This window comes from Salvelinus fontinalis, chromosome 25, assembly GCF_029448725.1.
Source record: "Salvelinus fontinalis isolate EN_2023a chromosome 25, ASM2944872v1, whole genome shotgun sequence".
Lineage (NCBI taxonomy): Eukaryota > Metazoa > Chordata > Actinopteri > Salmoniformes > Salmonidae > Salvelinus > Salvelinus fontinalis.
Window position 1 is genome coordinate 15956457 of NC_074689.1, and position 20598 is coordinate 15977054.

General features: G+C 41.3%; 1 protein-coding gene across 3 annotated transcripts in view; it reads right to left on the reverse strand.

Moving 5' to 3' along the window:
- Nucleotides 1-6223: 6223 nt before the first annotated feature.
- Nucleotides 6224-20598, reverse strand: part of snx7 (sorting nexin 7) — a 39258-nt gene continuing 24883 nt past the window's right edge. For all 3 annotated transcript variants that reach the window (XM_055881408.1, XM_055881407.1, XM_055881409.1), the window contains one exon: nt 6224-6775. In XM_055881408.1, coding sequence (XP_055737383.1) covers nt 6695-6775 — 81 coding nt within the window. In that variant the 3' untranslated portion in view covers nt 6224-6694. The remainder of the gene's footprint in view (nt 6776-20598) is intronic.

The following is a 20598-nucleotide window of genomic DNA, read 5'->3' on the forward strand; positions in this document are numbered from 1 at the left end:
TTCAATGTTTCCCATGACTCCCCCTTCTGGCTATTGAGATAAAATTCATAGTGCGGCTTAAAAATGCATATGCCAAGGTAAACGATCCCGGATAAAATGTAGAAAGTGGGAAAGATGTAGGAGGACAATTCGTACCAAACTTTACATTGTATTTCCAGACACTAGCATTTCGCTCCATCATAAATTGATTTACGTCCAACCGGCCTCCCAACCCCAAACAACGTATAACCACGGCAACCCAGGACCTCCACATCCGGCTGCTTCACCTGTGGAATCGTCTGACACCAACCATTCAGACAGCTGATGAAACTGTGGGTTTGCACAACCAAAGAATTTCTGCAAAACTGTCAGAAACCGTCTCAGGGAAGCTCATCTGTGTGCTTGTCATCCTCACCATGGTCTTGACCTAACTGCAGTTCGGCATCGTAACTGATTTCAGTGGGCACTGGCACACTGGAGAAGTGTGCTCTTCACGGATGAATCCCGGATTCAACTGTAGCGGGCAGATGGCAGAATGATGCTGATGTCATTTTGTGAACAGAGTGCCCCATGGTGGCGGTGGGGTTATGGTATGGGCAGGCATAAGCTACCGACAACAAACATAATTGCATTTTATCGATTGCAATTTGAATGCACAGAGATACCGTGACGAGATCCTGAGGCCCATTGTCGTGCCATTCATCATCGCCATCACCTCATGTTTCAGCATGCAAGGATCTGTACATAATTCCTTTAAGCTGAAAATCTCCCAGTTCTTTCATGGCCTGCATACTCACCAGACATGTCACCGATTGAGCATGTTTGGGATGCTCTGGATCGACGTGAACGACAGCATGTTCCAGTTTCAGCCAATATCCAGCAACTTCGCACAGCCATTGAAGAGGATTGGGACAACATTACACAGGTCAAAATCAACAGCCTGATCAACTCTATCTTAAGGAGATGTGTCGCACTGGATTAGGCAAATGGTGGTCAGACCACATACTGACTGGTTTTCTGATCCACACCCCTACCTTTTTTAAGGTATCTGTGACTAAAGAATAGGGCCTAAGGAATTTAAATTGACTGATTTCTTTATATGAACTGTATTTTCTCAAAAGTGGGGTTACAAGTTTTATCAACTTTCAAAGCAGAATAACTTTCCCATTGTTTCTCAACTGCAGTGTATGATATACCATCTTCTAGCTCTGTGTCTCTTCTTTTATCCAATGTAAAAAACACAATTTCAAATTTTGCTTCATAGGACTGAATCCAGGTGGTGGGTCACAAATATCCTCATTGTTATTAGCAATATGGTCTAAATTAAGTCAAACATAAAAATGTAATAAAGGAATTGTGCGGAAGCCCATAGGGGACTGACAATCTATCCTAAACAGTTTATCCCATAGGGATGCAATGTGCTGTAGCCCCACAAGGAAGCAACCCCAGTCTGTATGGCACTTCAATATGTTGTCCATTGTTCATTAATTTGCCGTGGAGTCATCATTGTCTAAATACCCTGGAACATAGGCAATATAATAATAACGAAGTCCAATCTTCAGCAACAACAATAATAATAGTGTTCCTTTTACCCCATTGAGGGGGTGTCCTCATCATTGTCTTATGCTGAGGGCTGCGTCACAGCCATAAGCTAGGCTGCGTGATTGTGCGTGGATAGCATACCTGAATATTGAGCCAGCCAAATTGGGGTTAGCCTAAATCTGTCGGCTCATCCCTTTGTCTGTTGGGCTTGATGTGCTTATAGAAGAAGTCTTGAACCTCCTTGGCAGTAGAAAACGTGTTTGTTGTATTCTGGAAGGTCAAGATGAGTTTTGCAGGGTGGCTGAAGCAGCATCTCTAATATTGGTATTTCTGAATGTTGCTACATGTACAGGCACAGCAATATGGGTGTTTCTGTTCATAATAGCTGCTTCCTGGTTCCACAGTATCATTTATCCCAGCAGGTGAACCAACCCACACAGTGTCACTCTGTCCCCCCCCCCCCCCCACACACACACACACACACACACACACACACACACAGTACTGGCTATTGCACTCTCTCCTGCTGTTCATACACAGAGCCACATTAAATAAGAGTGTCATAGGGACGTCAATCAGTCAAAAAACATGCACGCAAACACGCACGAGCATGCACACACATCTGCGGGCACACACACAAACAAGATACAAAAAAAACATGGGGACATCTGTCGGCATCTGTTGACTACCTTTATGAGCCATTCATGTTACATTTACTGAACACGATGATGTGTTTTCCTTTTATTCTGGTTTTATGGCGCTTTGCCATTACACAATGTTCAGCTTCGCTTCCAGGAAAGGCAAAGGCTGGAATCAGGATATTGAGGTTTGTTATGATCTGAGACTGAATGATGGTGACTGAGTGAAAAACTCTGATTACTTACCGCTGGGTCCATTATCTGGCTCGGAACCCTCCCAAGCGCTGCACAGAGGATTCTTCTTCTCTCTTTTCATCTTTTCTGAGAAGAGGGATATGGAGAAAGATAAGGAGGCGCCACAATCAAAATGCATTCTGAAAACCCCTGTCAATTAGGTTTCAAAACATCCCAGCAGTTAAGTCTTCAAGTATGTCACGTGAACAACATAGGGTTTTGAACAAGATGATGCTGTTGTAAATAGTGCTATGAAAACATTGGAAACACCTCTGGAAACACCTCAAGTACAGAACACTCAGAAGCTTATTTTCAGAATGTGAGAAAATACTATCTTTATCCCTTGTAAGTCCTTGCTCATTCATTGAATACAGCTCCTCAACATTTAATTTAAACTTGAATGTGAACAGTAGATGTATAGCAGATATGCCAAACTTTCTCCATTGTCCTCACAATGGCTACCACGGGTGTAGGGTTGTATTGTTGTGTTGGTAACCGCTTCTCTGGTCTAAAACCTCGTCTAACTGGCTGACTGCCATTCTAAGGAAGTGTGTTACAAACAGCAAAAAGCTGTTTATAATGCTAAACAGCCTACCAATAGTTTTCTCCTGGTGTTGGTATTTGTACTAAATGGTTAGAGAAGACGAGCAATCTGTGATGATATCAGATTGTAGAAGGCAGGGTTACCCAGACTCAGTGGGCTTGTACCAAATGGCACTATAGAGAATAGGGCTCCATTTGGGACGCACGCGCTGTCTAATAGAAGCTCATTGAAGAAAATCAGAGCGACACCAATCACAGTGGAAATACAGCAGGACTTCATCATGTGCCTAGTGGGTCCAGTTGATTATGTCCTATTACGTCAGATGGAGTCTGGTCTTATGCCTTTAGGACAAACTCTGTACACTGACCAAGATTTAATATTCTGATCACATTAGAACATCTGCTATACTTTTCCACGTCAGCACTGAATGAAAAGCACACAAAATGTATTTTATGATTTATTTCGATAACATGACTAGATGAGATAAATGACTAAGTGTTTAGTTCCTAGAAGTGAAATGTTCCATTGCTTCATCATGTTGTATACAGGCATATTTTGACATATTGAAAAAATTACATCCAGAGACCAAAATAGACAAATAAATAAGAAAATATAAGGTTCTACCTTTCCCCCCCTTTAGGCTGTCCTTTGCCAGAGCCCATCTCTGTCTCTCTGTCATAACATTCTCCTGCTGTCTGCACATTGGAGCGTTCCAGGGATTTGACATGACCACGATGCCTGCCAGCGACTGCCATGCATCAATTTCACACCCACCACTCTAATTACCGCAACACACAACAGAAACCAGGAAGTTAGCCACAGTTACAGTTGGCTTGACGCTCCGAGCCAGAGGGATCAGAGAGAGAGAGGAGAGAGGCTGGTGCAGGTATTTTAATAAGACAAAAAATGAAATGGAACAATACAAGTTCCTTCTGTCTGTTTTTTCTCTGTTTTCTCTGTTTTCCTCCCACTGCCTTCCCCACTCCCCTAAGACTCTTTTTTTCATGAACACCGCAATAGAGAGCTTCAAAATCCATTCAGTAGTGTATGGTAAGCTATACCTCCCTCTCTCTTTTCACCTCACCACCACTGAAAGCTCTAAGCTATTTGAAGTGCTAGATATAGAGGCAAGTGCACGTTCTAATGACTGTGTGAGTTACACTGCGCCAACTGGGCTGTATCCCTCTATATGTGTTAACTATCCATCTCTGGAACTGTACACACCACAGGTTGCTGGCACTTTAATTTGGGAGAACGGGCTTGTGGTAATGGCTGGATCGGAATAGGTGGAATGGTATAAAGTACATCAAACACATGATTTGATGCAATTCCATTCTCTCCATTGCAGGCATTATCACTGTATGAGCCATCCTGCCCTCAGCAGCCTACATTGTAGCACACCTGATGCTGGTGATGATAGGCACTCCTGTTGCCATTATAGCCCTCTTGTATAAATCAAATGCAAATGTTTTCACTAGGAGTAACTACGTGACTGTTCTGGGCACCAACTGTCTAAAACAGTGTGTTCGTGTGCCCATCTCTGCTCTCCCCAAAGCAAAAATGTCAATGTTTGTATTGCGTAATCACAGATGATGTCTTCTGAGAGGCGTATATGTCAAAAAGATAAAGTATTGTTTATTGAACACCGTCTCTGTGAGAAAGCCCTCCAGTCAATGCATTGTTTGATTTATACCAGCTTTATTCTTTTGCTAGTTGGTTTTATTACTGATTTCATTGCTGGTTGTTGCACTGGTATATTTATAGCCTATATTTCATATGGTTGTTATGTGATCATTGAATGAGTAAGATTTTCAATGCATCCATTAAATATGGCAAAGAAACTTGAACACATCCATCCCTCAGTCATTAGCAGTCTACATTTGTGTCCCAAATGGCAGCCGATTCCCTTTATAGTTCCCTACATTAAACCAGATCTCTACAGGCCCTGGTAAAAAGTAGGGCACTATAAAAGGAGTAGGTTGCCATTACGGACACATACTAAAAGAGCTAAACCTCTCCATTCATTCATCAGCTTCCTGTGTCTCCATCTTGATTAATGTTGAATCAGATAGCGAATGGAGGAAGACTCCCCCTGCACCCCTCTGTTTGACCTGGCAGTGGGGCAGGCAGTCGGGAATCTTGGAAAGCCCTGCCATACTACCATGCTTGCTCACAGCCTCGCATGGAAGTTCTTCTGAACTACTGGAATATTCATACCCACATGGCAGGGCCAGCGTTCACTACAGCATAGCCAGAGAACGAAATCTGGTTAAGTGTATCCTAAATAGCACCCTATCCCCTATGTAGCACACTACTTTTTGACCAGAGCCCTATGGGTCCTGGTGAAAAGTAGTACACGAAATACAGAATAGGTTGCCATTTCAGGTGCAGGTTGTCTGTTGAGGTGGTAAATTATGTGTCCTCCTCACCTCAGGGGTAAACTATTAGTTATTCAGAACGGCTTGATCAAAGGAACCAGCTGGAACTGTGGAGGTAAAGGAGTCCATGAGAAATCGCCAAACATGGTCCATAGTTTAAACTTGATTAACACACACACGCAATCTAATATTATATTCTAATGGGATGCTTTGTAACACTGTATTGACGCCAGTTCTGATGTGTCCCAAACGGCACCACATTCCCTTTATAGTTCACAACTTTTGACCAGAGCCCTGTCAGAAGTAGTGCACTATATAGGGAATAGAGTGCCATTTGGGAAGTACCTCTGGTTATAGCTCAGCTCTTGGTTTAACAAGCATGTGCTTTTCTTTCCGCTCGTTCTATATTCAATAAAGTGCAGATAAAGGGCGGATGAAGGGCCTAATTTCAGGGCACTGTTATTCTGAGGGTTCTTTAATGTTTAATGTGATTAGGCCTTTAGAGTGGGTAACCTAGTTAAGCAGGGAACATGTATCTCTACTCAACTGTCCGTTCTCACACACGTACAGCATGAAAATCCCCCCAATTGACAAAGCAAAACGTGAGCCACAAAAAAACTATTTTCGATTACAATTTGCACTATGACGTTTATAGTAGAGATTCTGGTTTGATGTAACGAGACTGATGTGAAAATGTATTATGCATTATATTTCATGATCAATGGAAAAGAACGCATTTTTCTGAAGTTTAGCATGGTTTTCTTCTCAGACGGCAGTGTTTGTCATAAGCGTCGCAGATCGTAATATCTTGAAAAGCACCTACATGAAAATAACATTGATGTCGCTGTAAAGACTAACTACAAGCCAATAGCTTAGGCTCCATTAAAACACCATGCACTGAGAAAACGCAATGTAGCAATCCATTTTATTATGCCAACATCTTAAAAACCCAATTTAAAGCTTTACAAAGAGAAAAATGTGTATAGTAAAAAACAAAAATGTGGCACTCTAGTTTATTTTCTGTTATCAAAATACCATAGTGAGTCATTGTAAAACAGGTAAACAAGTAAAGTATGTCATCGTATTGCTATGAAAATCATGGTGGATCCATCAGTGTACTCAGTATATCTACCCTCAGATCCAGGGCTGTACATACAGAAGCCCTAAGGCAGCGGCTGGCTGATCATGCATATTTAAAGATCTCTCAAATTTATCACAGTCTGTGCTAAAGTGACTTTAAAGTGAAGCTTCATTGGAATGATTAGGGTTCAATTCCAGGAGTCCTCCAGGTTGTGCTGGAAGATGTCTTTGGCTGTGCCCTCTGGATAGGGGGTGGTGGGCAGAGGGTTGTGTAATAGAGAAGAAGTGCATCGTGGGGGTTAGGGGGTGTTGTCTCTGTCAGTCTCCTCGCTGGGTTCTGTTCTCTGGGAGAGAAGGAAGGTCTCCCACACTGCCAGACACTGGAGGAGAGAACACCCACATCATCAGGTTATGACAGACCGGTAAGACACACACACACAATCATTCAGTTGAAAAGGCAGGTCTGTGAACTTTCCAGCCAGTCAGTATGTTTCCACACATCAATAAAACCTTCCGCTCTGTCATCTAAACTTCCAAAGTAATAGCTGTCTGTTTAATGGCAGCCGTAAGTCAGACACACATGGCATGCCTCAATTCAGCAGCCAATTTCGTTCACAGGCTCCGGCTGCTCCCTGGACTTCTGTCTCATCTATTTGTCACTTGACAAGGTTGTGATTAATGTTCTGACCAAAACAGAGCCAAGCACCCACCCAAACAGCCCTATTCCCTCTGTCTCCATCCTCCCCTCTCCAGCCAACATCTAAACATCCCCTTCCCGTTCTCCTCTCACCCCAATCTTCCACACCCACCCAACCCTTCACTCCACTCTCCATCCTTCTCTCCTCTTCCAAACCTAGCCAACATGACAGTGGCAAGAGGCTCTCGTGGGTAGCCAGCTGACTGCCATGTCACTAGTGCTTAATCATGATGACACCTTCACCACGGGACACAGACTCAGTCTGACCTTTACCTATCAGCCTCACTGACGGGGCCCAGAGAAGGCAGAGCTAACCAGAGTTTGGACATAGCTGCTTTACACAATAGGTTATACAGGGACAGAGCTTAGGGCTAACCAGAGTATGGACAAAGCTGGTTTATACAATAGGTTATACAGGGACAGGGCTAACTAGAGAGCCGGAACAGAGTTGCTGTACACTAGAGACCATGGGTTATACAAGGACAGGGACAGAGAGCAAGCAGTGCTAAGTACAGCACAGGGAGGGGCGAAAAGCGAGAGGGCGGAAAAAGTTACCATAGACTCGACCTGGGGCCACAAGCTTTACAGAGCACAGGGACAGAGCTGCTGTGAGCTACACGGGGTACACAGAGCACACGAGCAGAGGGAAAACATTGCGAATAGCAGATTTGTCTGTCTGACTCAGCAGCTGGCTAGAATACTAGATGGGAGCAGATGTACAGAGCTGATCACAGGAAAGACCAAGACACAGAGGAAAGAGGTGAAACATTGGCTGACAAAATAAAAAACATGTTTTTTTACTTCCACAGCTAATCATTCAAACTTGAACGTTTATACTTAATAGAGTATGTTGTGGGATCAATCAACAGGTTTGAATAGTACTTATCAAGATAAGACTGTTGTTTAAGGTTTATTGTGGTTGAAGAAAGTGATACATAGTTAGTCCAACTTATCCTTCCTTCCAGACGGAGTGTTTGAGCCCTCAAATACAGATAAGACAACAGACTGTTGAATAAAACATTCAGGGGAAATCAGGCGACAGCTAAATCCATTTAAAGACACGACTGGGAGAGAACTACAACCCTGCCGCCAACGCAGCATTCTTCCCGGAGATCCAAAGCCCTTTAAGTTCATACCTTGCAGAGGAGCTGTGAGGATGACTGTCTGATTGAAGCAATACTAAAAAGCCTATGGCAGCACAGTGGGAGGCAGAGAGAGGAACTTCACACCTGAGCACTGTAAAGGACAAGACACCATAATGAGCGGTTGGCCATCCCATCGCCTCAGACCACAGAACATCGGCCATCATGTTGAATCGCCAACTGTTCGTCGACACCCAGCAGGTGATCCTCCTGTGCACGACCGATGTTCATTATGGTGTCTCATTTCATAACTTCTGCCTTCACACATAATGCCCAGTGCATATTTAGTATGACATGACCAACATGTACAGGTACCCGAACTATAACGAAGTGAATAATTGGACCCAAAATTGAAGGGTATAATCTGTCCTTGGTCCCAGCACGTCTGGACTGACGTGTGCACTGACGCAGAGCTCCACGGGGGTGATAAGTCGCCATCCAATCAGGGGTGGCTATCGGTGCATTACCAAAGAGGCAAATGTCAATACACACTCTACCGCCGACAGGGGAGTGCCTGTGTGTGTGTGTGTGTGTGTGTGTGTGTGTGTTTATCTGGTAGAGGAGCTCCATCAGTGCTGGTCCTGACACAGCCTGTGACAGCTCCAGCTGAGGTAATGGGTCCTGTGTAGCAGTGTGACTAGCACGCTAATTAAGGAGATTGTTAAGGGGGGGGAAGAGACCGCTAGCCTCGTTAACATCATTAGCTATCCTCCTTTTCTCCCTCTAGGCTCCAGTGGTTTAGCTGGAAGACAGGTAAACGGAGATAATCAGCCTGCATTACATATGAACACCAGTGGCTGCAAACATGCACGCACACACACACAAACCTTTATGCACAAGAGCGGCCGCACTAATCCAGAAGAAAGTTATGGACTTGAGCTCAGCACAGACTTCCGTCACATCAATATTCAGATACTCAGAAGAGTTGAATTGACTGTCAATGCCATGGTAGAGGTGACAAGAACAAGGTGGATAATTGCTGCAAATCTGGAACACCACCTTGTTAGTAAAACCATGTCTAGTTGAAGAAACAATATCATTGAAGAAACAGTAGTTGCTATGGAGTAACCATGGCGTTCCTCTTATGTTGCAACCTGACAGAACGAGGCACAGTTGCTGTGCTGTATGCAGAGAGGGCACAGTGATGAACAGGCAGATTCTAAATCTAATGCAAAGAGAATGCATAGTACACCAACAAAGGGCAATTAAGATCAGAATAGATATCTAAAATATTCCTATATTCCTCTCCGTCAGCGTTTATGCAGAGACACGATATCTGTAGGAAATAATAAATCCTGTTTACAACCAATTTGAGAGGGCATTGGTGTGGAAATAAAAAAGGTACAAGGTGGTTACAGTCATAGAAATATAATCTCTGGTCTGAGGGGCTTTTCACAATCTAGTAACAATATGTCTATATTACAGTACAGTAATTGTCAGAGAACTGAACTACGACCTCTGTGTGACCTAGCTCTGCGGCTCTGGGTATCTCAGTATGGTTACAGACATGAGAAGAATGAATGTGACAGGTATGGAATATGGGTCTATAACCCCCAGGCAAACTGATGATTCAGACAAGCATGCACCCTGAGATTTATCCAAGCCCATAATTGATGTTAATATTCCATCTCAGGAAGAGCAAACACCTCACTGTGTCCTCCGAGAACAGCCCTTTCCCTCCGTCTCTCCCCCTTTCCCAGTCCGAACCTCCATTCATCTTACTCCTTTCATCCCCTCTTCCTTCCCCCAGTTCCTCCATCTAACTCCTCCCTTTATCTACCCCTCTCTGTGTCACACATCCATCCCTGCTCTCCTTTTGCGTCTCGCCAGTAGGGCCAGGTTATTGCATTGGCGGTACCACAGGGTGAAGAATGCAGTAGGGTGATGGTGCGAGGTAGATGAGGGGCACAGAGCATTCCCTCCCAGGCTTACTGCTGCCACCTCTCATACCTCTCATCCTGGATTCTCAGTGTCGAGTGCGGACCTCCTAGACTCTCCTGTTATTAAAGGTCTTACATGAATCATTCACAAAGCCCACGGCACACATCATCCAGCCGCCTTCGACACCTGAATAAAATTAACTAAAAGTTTATTGGTCGCGCACACAGTTTAGCAGATGTTATAGCGGGTGCAGCGAAATGCTTATGTTCCTAGCTCCTAAGTATGCAGGAAAAAGTCAAACAAGTACACGAATAATTAACAAGTAAAAACAAGTACAAAAAAAATTTGAAATCAAGAAAGTTGGGTTGTTAAATTGGATTAATCCCAAATGGCACTAACGGTAATCAAAATGCAACTTATACATAGTGCCTTTGGAAAGTATTCATACCCTTTGAATTTCCACATTTTATGTTTTTGCCTAAACTCAAAATGTAATTGATCTACACACAACCCATAATGACAGAGAAAATGTTTCTACAAATGTATTGAAAATTAAATACAGAAACCTAATATACATAAGTATTCACACCCTTGAGTCAATAGATTTTAGAATCACCTTTGGCAGTGATTACAGCTGTGAATCTTTCTGGGTAAGTCTTTAAGAGCGTTGCACACCTAGATTGTACAATATTTGCACATTATTCTTATAAAAACTATTCAAGCTCTGTCAATTTGGTTGCTGATTATTACTAGACAGCCAATTTCAAGTCTTGCCATAGATTCTCAAGCAGATTTAATTCAAAACTAACTAGGCCACTCAGGAACAATCAATGTTGTCTTGGTAAGCATCTCATGTATATTTGGCCTTGTGTTTTAGGTTATTGTCCTGCTGAAAGGTGAATATCTCCCAGTGTCTGTTAGAAAGCAGACAACCAGGTTTTCCTCTAGGATATTGCCTGTGCTTAGCTCCATTCTGTTTCTTTTTATCCCCCAGAAACTCCCTAGTCCTAGCCGATGAAAAGCATACCCATAACGATGCAGCCACCACCATGCTTGAAAATATGAAGTGGTACCCAGTAATGTGTTGTGTTAGATTTACCCCCAAACATATCACTTTGTATTCAGGAAGTTAATTTCTTTGTTACATGTTTTGCAGTTTAACTTTAGTGCCTTGTTTGTATTTCTTATGGATCCCCATACTCTTCCTGGGTCCAGCAAAATTAAAGGCAGTTTATACAATTTTAAAAACATTACAATACATTCACAGACTGTGTGCCCTCAGGCCCCTACTCCACAACTACCACATATACACAGTACAAAATCCATGTATACGCGTGTATAGTGCATATGCTATCGTGTGTATGCTATTGTGTGTGTGCATGCATGTGTCTGTGCCTATGTTCGTGTTGCTTCACAGTTCCCACTGTTCCATTATGTTATTTTTAAATCTTAAAAAAAAAAAAAATCTAATTTTACTGTTTGCATGAGTTACTTGATGTGGAATAGAGTTCCATGTAGTCATGGCTCTATTTAGTACTGTGTGCCTTCCATAGTCTGTTCTGGACTTGGGGACTGTGAAGAGACCTCTGGTGGCATGTCTTGTGGGGTATGCATGGTTGTCCGAGCTGTGTGCCAGTAGTTCAAACAGACAGCTCGGTGCATTCAACATGTCAATACCTCTCCCAAATACAAGCAATGATGAAGTCAATCTCTCCTCCACTTTGAGCCAGTAGAGATTGAAATGCATATTATTATTATTAGCTCTCTGTGTACATCCAAGGGCTACCTGTGCTGCCCCAATTAAAACATTTCCTAAATCCTTTTTTGTGGCACTTGACCAGGTGAAACCAAACTAGGGCCTGTAGGACCTGCCTTGTTGAAAGTGCTGTCAAGAAGGTAGAGCAGCACCTTATCATGGACATACTTCTCCCCATCTTAGCTACTGTTGTATCAATATGCTTTGACCATGACAGTTTACAATACAGCATAACCCCAAGCAGTTTAGTCACCTCAACTTGCGCAATTTCCACATTATTTAGTACAAGATTTAGTTCAGATTTAGGGTTTAGTGAATGATTTGTCCCAAATACAATGCTATTAGTTTTAGAAATATTTAGGACTACCTTATTCCTTGCCAACCACTAAAACTAACTGCAACCATTTGTTAACTTTTGCAGTCATTTCAGTCACTGTAGTAGCTGACATGTGTTGAGTCATCCGCATACATAGGCACTCTGGTTTTCCTCAAAGCCAGTGGCAATTCATTAGTAAAGATTGAAAAAGTAAATGGGCCTAGACCGCTGCCTTGGGGAATTCCTAGACAGGTAACTCTTTATCCACAATATGGCAAAGGGTGTAAAGCCATAACACATAAGTTGCCAGCAGCAGACTATGATCGATAATGTCAAAGGCAGCACTGAAGTCTAACAAAAGTCCCCCCCAATCTTGACATTATCAATTTCTCTCAGCCAACCAGTCATTTGTGTAAGTGCTGTGCTTGTTGAACGTCCTTCTCTATAAGCATGCTGAAAGTTTGTCGTCAATTTGTTTACTGTAAAATGGCATTGTATCTGGTCAAACCATTTTTCCCAAAAGTTTACTAAGGGTTGGTAACAGGCTGATTGGTCGGCTATTTGAGCCAGTAAAAGGGGGCTTTACTATGCTTAGGTAGTGGAATGACTTGCATCCCTCCAAGCCTGAGCGCACACACTTTCTAGTAGGCTAAAATTGAAGAGGTAGCAAATAGGAGTGCCAATATCTTCCGCAGTAATTTTCCATTCAAGTTGTCAGACCCTGGTGGCCTATCATTGTTGATATACAATATTTTTGTTCACCTCTTCCACACTAAGTTTTAGGAATTTAAAATGACAATGCATCATTTGGTCAGATATACTTGGATGTGTAGTGTCAGCATTTGTTGCTGGCATGTTATGCCTACATTTGCTAATCTTGCCAAAGAAAAAAAAGAAAAAAATCACTAAAGTAGTTGGCAATATCAGTTTTTGTAATGAATGAGCCATCTGTTTCAATTAATGATGTAGCTGAGTTTGCCTTATTTCCCAGAATTTTATTTAAGGTGCTCCAAAGCTTTTTACTATCATTCTTTATCTTAGTTTCATAGTGTAGTTTCTGCTTATTTTTATTCAGTTTAGTCAAGTGATTTCTCAATTTGCAATAAGTTTGCCAATCAGTTGTGCAGCCAGACTTCTTTGCCATTCTTTTTGTCTCATCCCTCTCAACCACACACCTTTTCAATTCCTCATCAATCCACTGGGATTTACCAGTTATAATAATTTTCTTAATGGGTGCATACTTATTAGCAACTGGAATAAGCAGTTTCATAAATGTGTCAAATGCAGTGTCTGTTTGCTCCTCATTGCAACCCACGGACCAACAGACATTCTTTACATCAATAACATAGGAATCACTACAAAACTTATTGAATGACCTCATACACTATATTAGGTCCAGCCTTTGGAACTTTGGTTTTCCTAGATATGGCTACTATATTGTGATCACTACATCTGATGGATCTGGATACTGCGTTCAAGCACATTTCTGCAGCATTAGTAAAGATGTGATCAATACATGTTGATTTAAATTCCTGTGCTGTTTGTAACTACCCTGATAGGTTGACTCATAAAAAAAAAATGGTTCAGGTAATTTTGTTATTTAACTAGGCAAGTCAGTTAAGAAAAAAATTCTTATTTACAATGGCGGCCTAGCCCGGCCAAACCCGGACGATGTTGGGGCAATTGTGCGCCGCCCTATGAGACTCCAAATCATATACCTCTCAGGCTTCATTCTGTTCACTGTTATTTAGGTTAGTATTCAGGAGAAACTACAATATTGTTGATCCATCCTCAGTTCTCATACAGACAAACTATTTTAAAGCCACCATTGGCCTCATGGTGAAATCCCTGAGCGGTTAGGAAGGACTCCTGTATCTTTGTAGTGACTAGGTGTAATTAAGCTTTTTCCCCACACCCATCTACCAATAGGTGCCCTTCTTTGCGAGGAATTGGAAAACCCGCCTGGTCTGTGTTGTTGAATCTGTGCTTGAAAATCATTGTTAAACACCGTTATTGCACACAGAGTGAGTCCATGCAACCGATGCGAATTGTTAAGCACATTTCTACTCCTGAACTTATTTAAGCATGTCATAACAAAGGGGTTGAATACTTGACTCAAGAATATTCAGCTTTATTTTTAAATTTGGAAACATTTCCATAAACATTATGGCGTAGTGTGTGTAAGCCATTGACAAAATCTCAACTTAATCCATTTGCAATTCAGGCAGTAAGAAAAAGTCAAGGGGTGGGAATACTTTCTGAAAGCACTATGTACACCGAAAATAATTTCCACAAGACATACTAAGAATGATACGTACAGCAGTAGATATATTAGTGAGCTATGTCAAGAATCAAGTAGATAAATATGCAGTGTGTAGAAACAGTGTAATTAAATACAAAGTACAGTAGTAGTAATATTACTATGAGCCACATCGGGAATACAATATTTGTGAGTGTGTGTGTACGTGTTTGTGACTGAGGTGTTAAATCAAATTTAATTGTATTGGTCGCATACACATATTTAGCTGATGTTATTGCGCATGTAGCGAAATGCTTGTAAAAACTGATTTCCGGCTATATGTAATGATAGAAAAAAAAACATTCTGGGCTAATAATCTAAGAAAAAACAAAAACAATACTGCAAAATTGTTTAGGAGCTAGAAGCAGAGATGCAACGTCTATCGGTGCCATAGCAAGGATGTGGGTGTGTGTGTAAGATAGCGTGTACGTGTGTTTTGTGTGAGTGTGCGTCACCTGGTAGACTGCTGGTGATAGGGTAAGTCCAGGAAAGTTTACAAGCCGAACAAGGCCTCATTGGAATGATGAGTTGAGAAAAACAACATGTGTTTGATAAAAGACTTGGCCTATTCAAACAGATATCAGAGAGTGCAGTTATTACATCTTGAGTAGATACAGACAAGAAACATTCACTTCTGGAACCAAAATAAATAAGTTAGGACCAAAACGACATAAGAAAATTCCAATGGAAGTCAGGGAAGAGCAGGGGAGGGTGAACTCTGATTACACAGGTAGTTCATGAGTGGGAGAAAAGGATGGCTAGTTTGTTCTCAGATAACAAAAATGGAATATTTTGAGGAATCATTTTATAAAAAGACGTTGCCTGAAAACGCAGCCGGCCGCGACCGAGAGAACCATGAGGCGGCGCACAATTGTCCCAGCGTCATGAATATGCTACCGATTGGTTTCCCACACTCAGGTGTAAAACAAGGAGACGCCTTAACACCGCCTCTGTTTGCTATGTTAATGAATGATTTAGCTAAATAAATTAGTTAAATATTGGAGTAAGATATGATGAAATGCTAAGTATCCTCTTACATGCTAATTACATTATTTTGATGGCAGAAACTGAACATGACCTGCAGAAATACTGCATTATGTACAGTCAACTGGTTGAAAAGATAGAGACTAATGATCAACCAGAAAACCCACACAGACATTGCATTTTACAAACCCAGGTACTAAGATAAGTGCTTTTCGGTTTGGTTTTGGTGAAGAAATTCTTGAGTTTACTAGCAATTATAAATATTTAGGTCTTTATTTTGTTGAACATATGACCTTTCTATATGTGCCCTGGCCGACTCAGCAAGTAGAGCTCTTGGAGTAGTAGGGACAACAAAAACACACTCAAAGACATTGATCATGCCACGTATTCCAAACTGTATCAGACATGCATGTCCTGTTCTGGACTTTTCAGCAGGAATGTGGGGTGCTAAGAGGCATCTAAAAAACAAACATCTATAAACAGAGCAGCACGTTATTTTTTAGGTATCGACAAGTTTGCACCTTAACTGGGAACATGGGCCGGGAACCCTGTGAGCTGTGATGGAAGGCATTTGGTGAGACTTTGGAATAGACTGTTGGATATACCAATTGCCAGAATACCCAGCTAAGTTTTTAATGGGATCTATCGATAGGGGGAGCCTGGGCCACTGAAATGTCCGACCTTTTCCAACAGTGACTGAACAGTTGTACAAAAAACAAAATAAGGGAGTCATAGGTGCTATTAAAAAACTGATGATGCAATATGAAAAGAAATGGGTGTTGGAGATGAATCATCAACCCAAAGTGAGAACCTTTTGTTTGATTAAGGTTGAATGTGTGCAAGAGATAATTGTAATAACTCCTCTGGTAGACGTGGATATATTTAGATGCATGTTTGTGGTATTGTTTGATTTTGTTTTAGGAGTACTGTACATGGCCAAAAGCTGAAACATTTAATTCCAAAATCATGGGCATTAATATGGAGTTGTTCCCCTCTTTGCTGTTATAACAGCCTCCACTCTTCTAGGAAGGCTTTCCACTAGATGTTGGAACTAGAGGTTGACTGATTATGATTCTCCAACGCCGATACTGATTATTGGTGGTCCAAAAAAAGCTGATACCGATAAAAAAATCGGACAATTACAACAATACTGAATGAACCCTTTTATTTTAACTTCATATAATACATAAATAAAATCTATTTAGTCTCAAATAAAAAATGAAACATGTTGAGTTGGGTTTAAACACAAAAACCGTGTTGGAGAAGTAAAAGTGCAATATGTGCCATGTAAAAAAAGCTAACGTTTAAGTTCCTTGCTCAGAACATGGGAACATATGAAAGCTGGTGGTTCAATATTCCCAGTTAAGTTTTAGGTTGTAGTTAGAGGAATTATGACACGTAGACTATTTCTCTCTATTCCATTTGTATTTCATATACCTTTGACTATTGGATGTTCTTATATGCACTTCAGTATTGCCAGCCTAATCTCGGGAGTTGATAGGCTTAAACAGCGCTGTGCTTCAAGCATTGCTAAGAGCTGTTCGCAAACGCAGTAAAGTGCCGTTTAAATGAATGCTTACGAGCCTGCAGCTGCCTACCACCGCTCAGTCAGACTGCTCTATCAAATCATAGACTTAATTACAATAAACACACAGAAATACGAGCCTTTGGTCATTAATATGGTCAATTCCGGAAACTATCATTTCGGAAAAACAAAACGTTCATTCTTTCAGTGAAATACGGAATCATTCCGTATCCTGTTGAACGGTTGGCAACCTAAGTCTATGTATTGCTGTTAGATTGCACAACCTTCAATGTTACGTCATAATTATGTAAAATTCTGGCAAATTAATTACGTTCTTTGTTAGGAAGAAACAGTTCGCAACGAGCCAGGCGGCCCAAACTGCTGCATATACCCTGACTCTACTTGCACTGAACGCAAGAGAAGTGACAATTTCCCTAGTTAACATTGCCTGCTAACATGCATTTATTTTAACTAAATATGCAAGTTTAAAAAATATATACTTGTGTATTGATTTTAAGAAAGACATTGATGTTTATGGTTAGGTACATTCGTGCAACGAATGTGCTTTTTTCACGAATGCGCTTTTGTTAAATCATCACCCGTTTGGCGAAGTAGGCTGTGATTCGACAAATAAACAGGCACCGCATTGATTATATGCAATGCAGGACAAGCTAGTTAACCTCGTAATATCATCGACCATGTGTAGTTAACTAGTGATTATGTGAAGATTGATTGTGTTTTTTTACAAGATAAGTTTAATGCTTGCTAGCAACTTACCTTGACTCATTGCAGCCACAAGGTCCTTTTGACACTGCACTCGCGTAACAGGTGGTCAGCCTGCCATGCAGTTTCCTCATGGATTGCAATGTAATCGGCCATAATCAGTGTCCAAAAAGGCCAATTACTGATTGTTATGAAAACTTGAAATCGGCCATGCCGATTAATCGGTCGACATCTAGTTGGAACATTGCTGCGGGACTTGTTTCCATTCAGCTACAAGAGCATTAGTGAGGTCAGGGACAGATGTTGGGAGTTTAGGCCTGACTCCAAAACAGGTTGGTATAATGGTGAAGACTATGTAACTATTGTGACCTCGAAGAAATAGAAAAGGAAATAAAATGTTATCCTCTATTGCCTTTTCTACCACGATATACACTTGCTCTTATTCCAGAAAGCCCAACAGATGTACCCTGGCATTATGTGGCTGAGCCATGAGAAGAAACTGAAATAGTTTGTCCATTGTGTATTTCCATTCGCGGAATTTTATGATAAAGCCTAGAATAAAAGGAAAATGGGAGACCTATAATTAAATTATAAAAATATACAAATGGAAAGCATGTACAGTTTATAGATTGTGTGTAGGCCTGTCTCACACTTGAACCATCTCTTTGTGTCAGACTTGTTTTTGTATTTATCTATGTAATTTTACTGCTCTAGGGTTATAATTATTGCTTGATAACCTTATTTACGATTATGCATTGATTTATGCGGTGTGCAATGCACAGAACACCGGAAGAATTATTACTAAATTATCACAGAGAATTATTGTAATGTTTGTTAATGTGTCAATTAATCCCATAAGGGATGGGTTGCCAACTGGCACGGAAATAACATGTCATTCATACATTCAGCAAAACAAATAGATGGACACCACCATTCAGAAACTGCAACTCGTTTTTTTAAACACATTACCCTACTTTAAATCAACCAGTCCATGTTGTATCTGTCTCAGAATGCAGAATAACAATGGCCCATGAGTTGGGCAAGAGATGTGTTGGTGGAATTTCAGGAGAATTCTCCTTACATTTCCCTTGTTAAAATCCCCAGCTACAACGAATGCAGCCTCTGAATAAATTGGAAACAGCATATCCCAAGTCCCACCACTTCAATCCCTGACAAAGGACGTGTCCCGACTGGCATTACTTTTAATCAGAGTCCTATTGATCCTCGTCAAAAGTAGTGCACTATAAGTATAATAGAGGACAATTTGGGATGCAGAGAGTCTTTACTTGGTGCACCAATTCGCCAGCAAGAACCAATCAAGACAAATTACCTCTGTTTCTGCTACACAACAAACCCATTGCAGCTGAGGACTCGGTCTCAAAGTATCCCACAACGGAAGAGGTTTTTCCCACACTATATTGCATTAAACAAATGATGCTACCTTCAGGCCATACAAGAAAACATATGAGCGATGGGCTTATCGGATATGGATCTTGCCTAGACAAGACTCCATTCTTGCAGGGTAATAATCAGGGGTGCAACTTTCACTGGGGACGTGTACCCTACACATTATGAAATTGCATTTTTGTCCACCCCAGTTTTATAATTGGAATGTGATACAAAACAAGGCAACGGACCTTGCGGACATCTCCGAGCGGCCGGGTAGGATGTTTGGAGTGTTTATCCGACTGGATAATTAGATATTTTTTATAATAATCCTCCCACTTCTAAAACCAAAGTTGCACCCCTGGTATTAAAGGATGAGTTACTTGAAGCCATGTTCATATTCAGTCTAGAGGATCTAGATCAATTAGCATGCTGCCTTGTATTCCTACAAGTACACAAAACTAAATACAACACCAGCAAACTTCTGATGTGCAGCCAAGAAAAACTACTTTCAAATCGTCATCTCAGTAAGACTATTTGAATAGTCCCAAGTAGATGGTTTGTAAATGTTCAGTAGACGTTAAATACATGTCATCTGTAGAGAATTTATAATCGGACCAGCTAAATAAAGTGTGACCGTCGTCTCTTCAATTCTTTTTCGCCTCAATATTCGCACCTTGTTAGAGAGCAAGGTAATGGCTGTATTCGTTTCCCAGATTTTGTCGCATTTACAACAAAAATACTTGTAGAATTGTCCTTCATAAATGATGCTACATTGTGAATCACATGATACAGTACACTCCTCCCCCATAACTTTTTCTTTCATGGGATTGAGGTGTATTAGAACATGTGTTCTCTACCGATCAGAATTACCTGGAACAGATAGTCTGACTGTACACTCTGGGCTGACCTCACAGACCTGATTAAGACAGAACACACTTATGTCCTCCACCTGTCCCTCGCTCACTTTCTCTCAATCTCTCTGCCCTCTCTCCCACCTCCCTCTCTCTATGCTTAAGCGGGTTGTGTTTGTTGAGCCCAGCCTTGGGGCGACTCGAATAGCATGATGAGTGTTTTTCAGAAGCCCCCAGGGAGGTTCATTTTTATTTTTTGGAAAGTAACCACAGACGTACTAAAACACAAGGTCTTCCCCGAAACCTTCCTTTACGTTTATTAAAATGGATAGCTCAGTTAAGTTACAAAACGTGCAGCAAAATGTTCGCTTTTTTTGCCTGTTATGTATAGCCATTTTACCCCAAAATAAAACCCCCACGGCCTTAAGATGATTGTAGAGGAACCGACCTAAGAAAGTCATCTCTAATACACTAAGGTGAGTTGTCGGCTTGTTCACTTGGAGTCAAGTTCTCCGTTTATAGCTGGCGTCAGACACGAGTGCATAATTGTAATGTATTTAAGGTTAAATTGTAGGCTACATAGTGCTACATAGTTAACATGATGAATATGAGCATCAAACATTGTAACATGGGCTGCTGC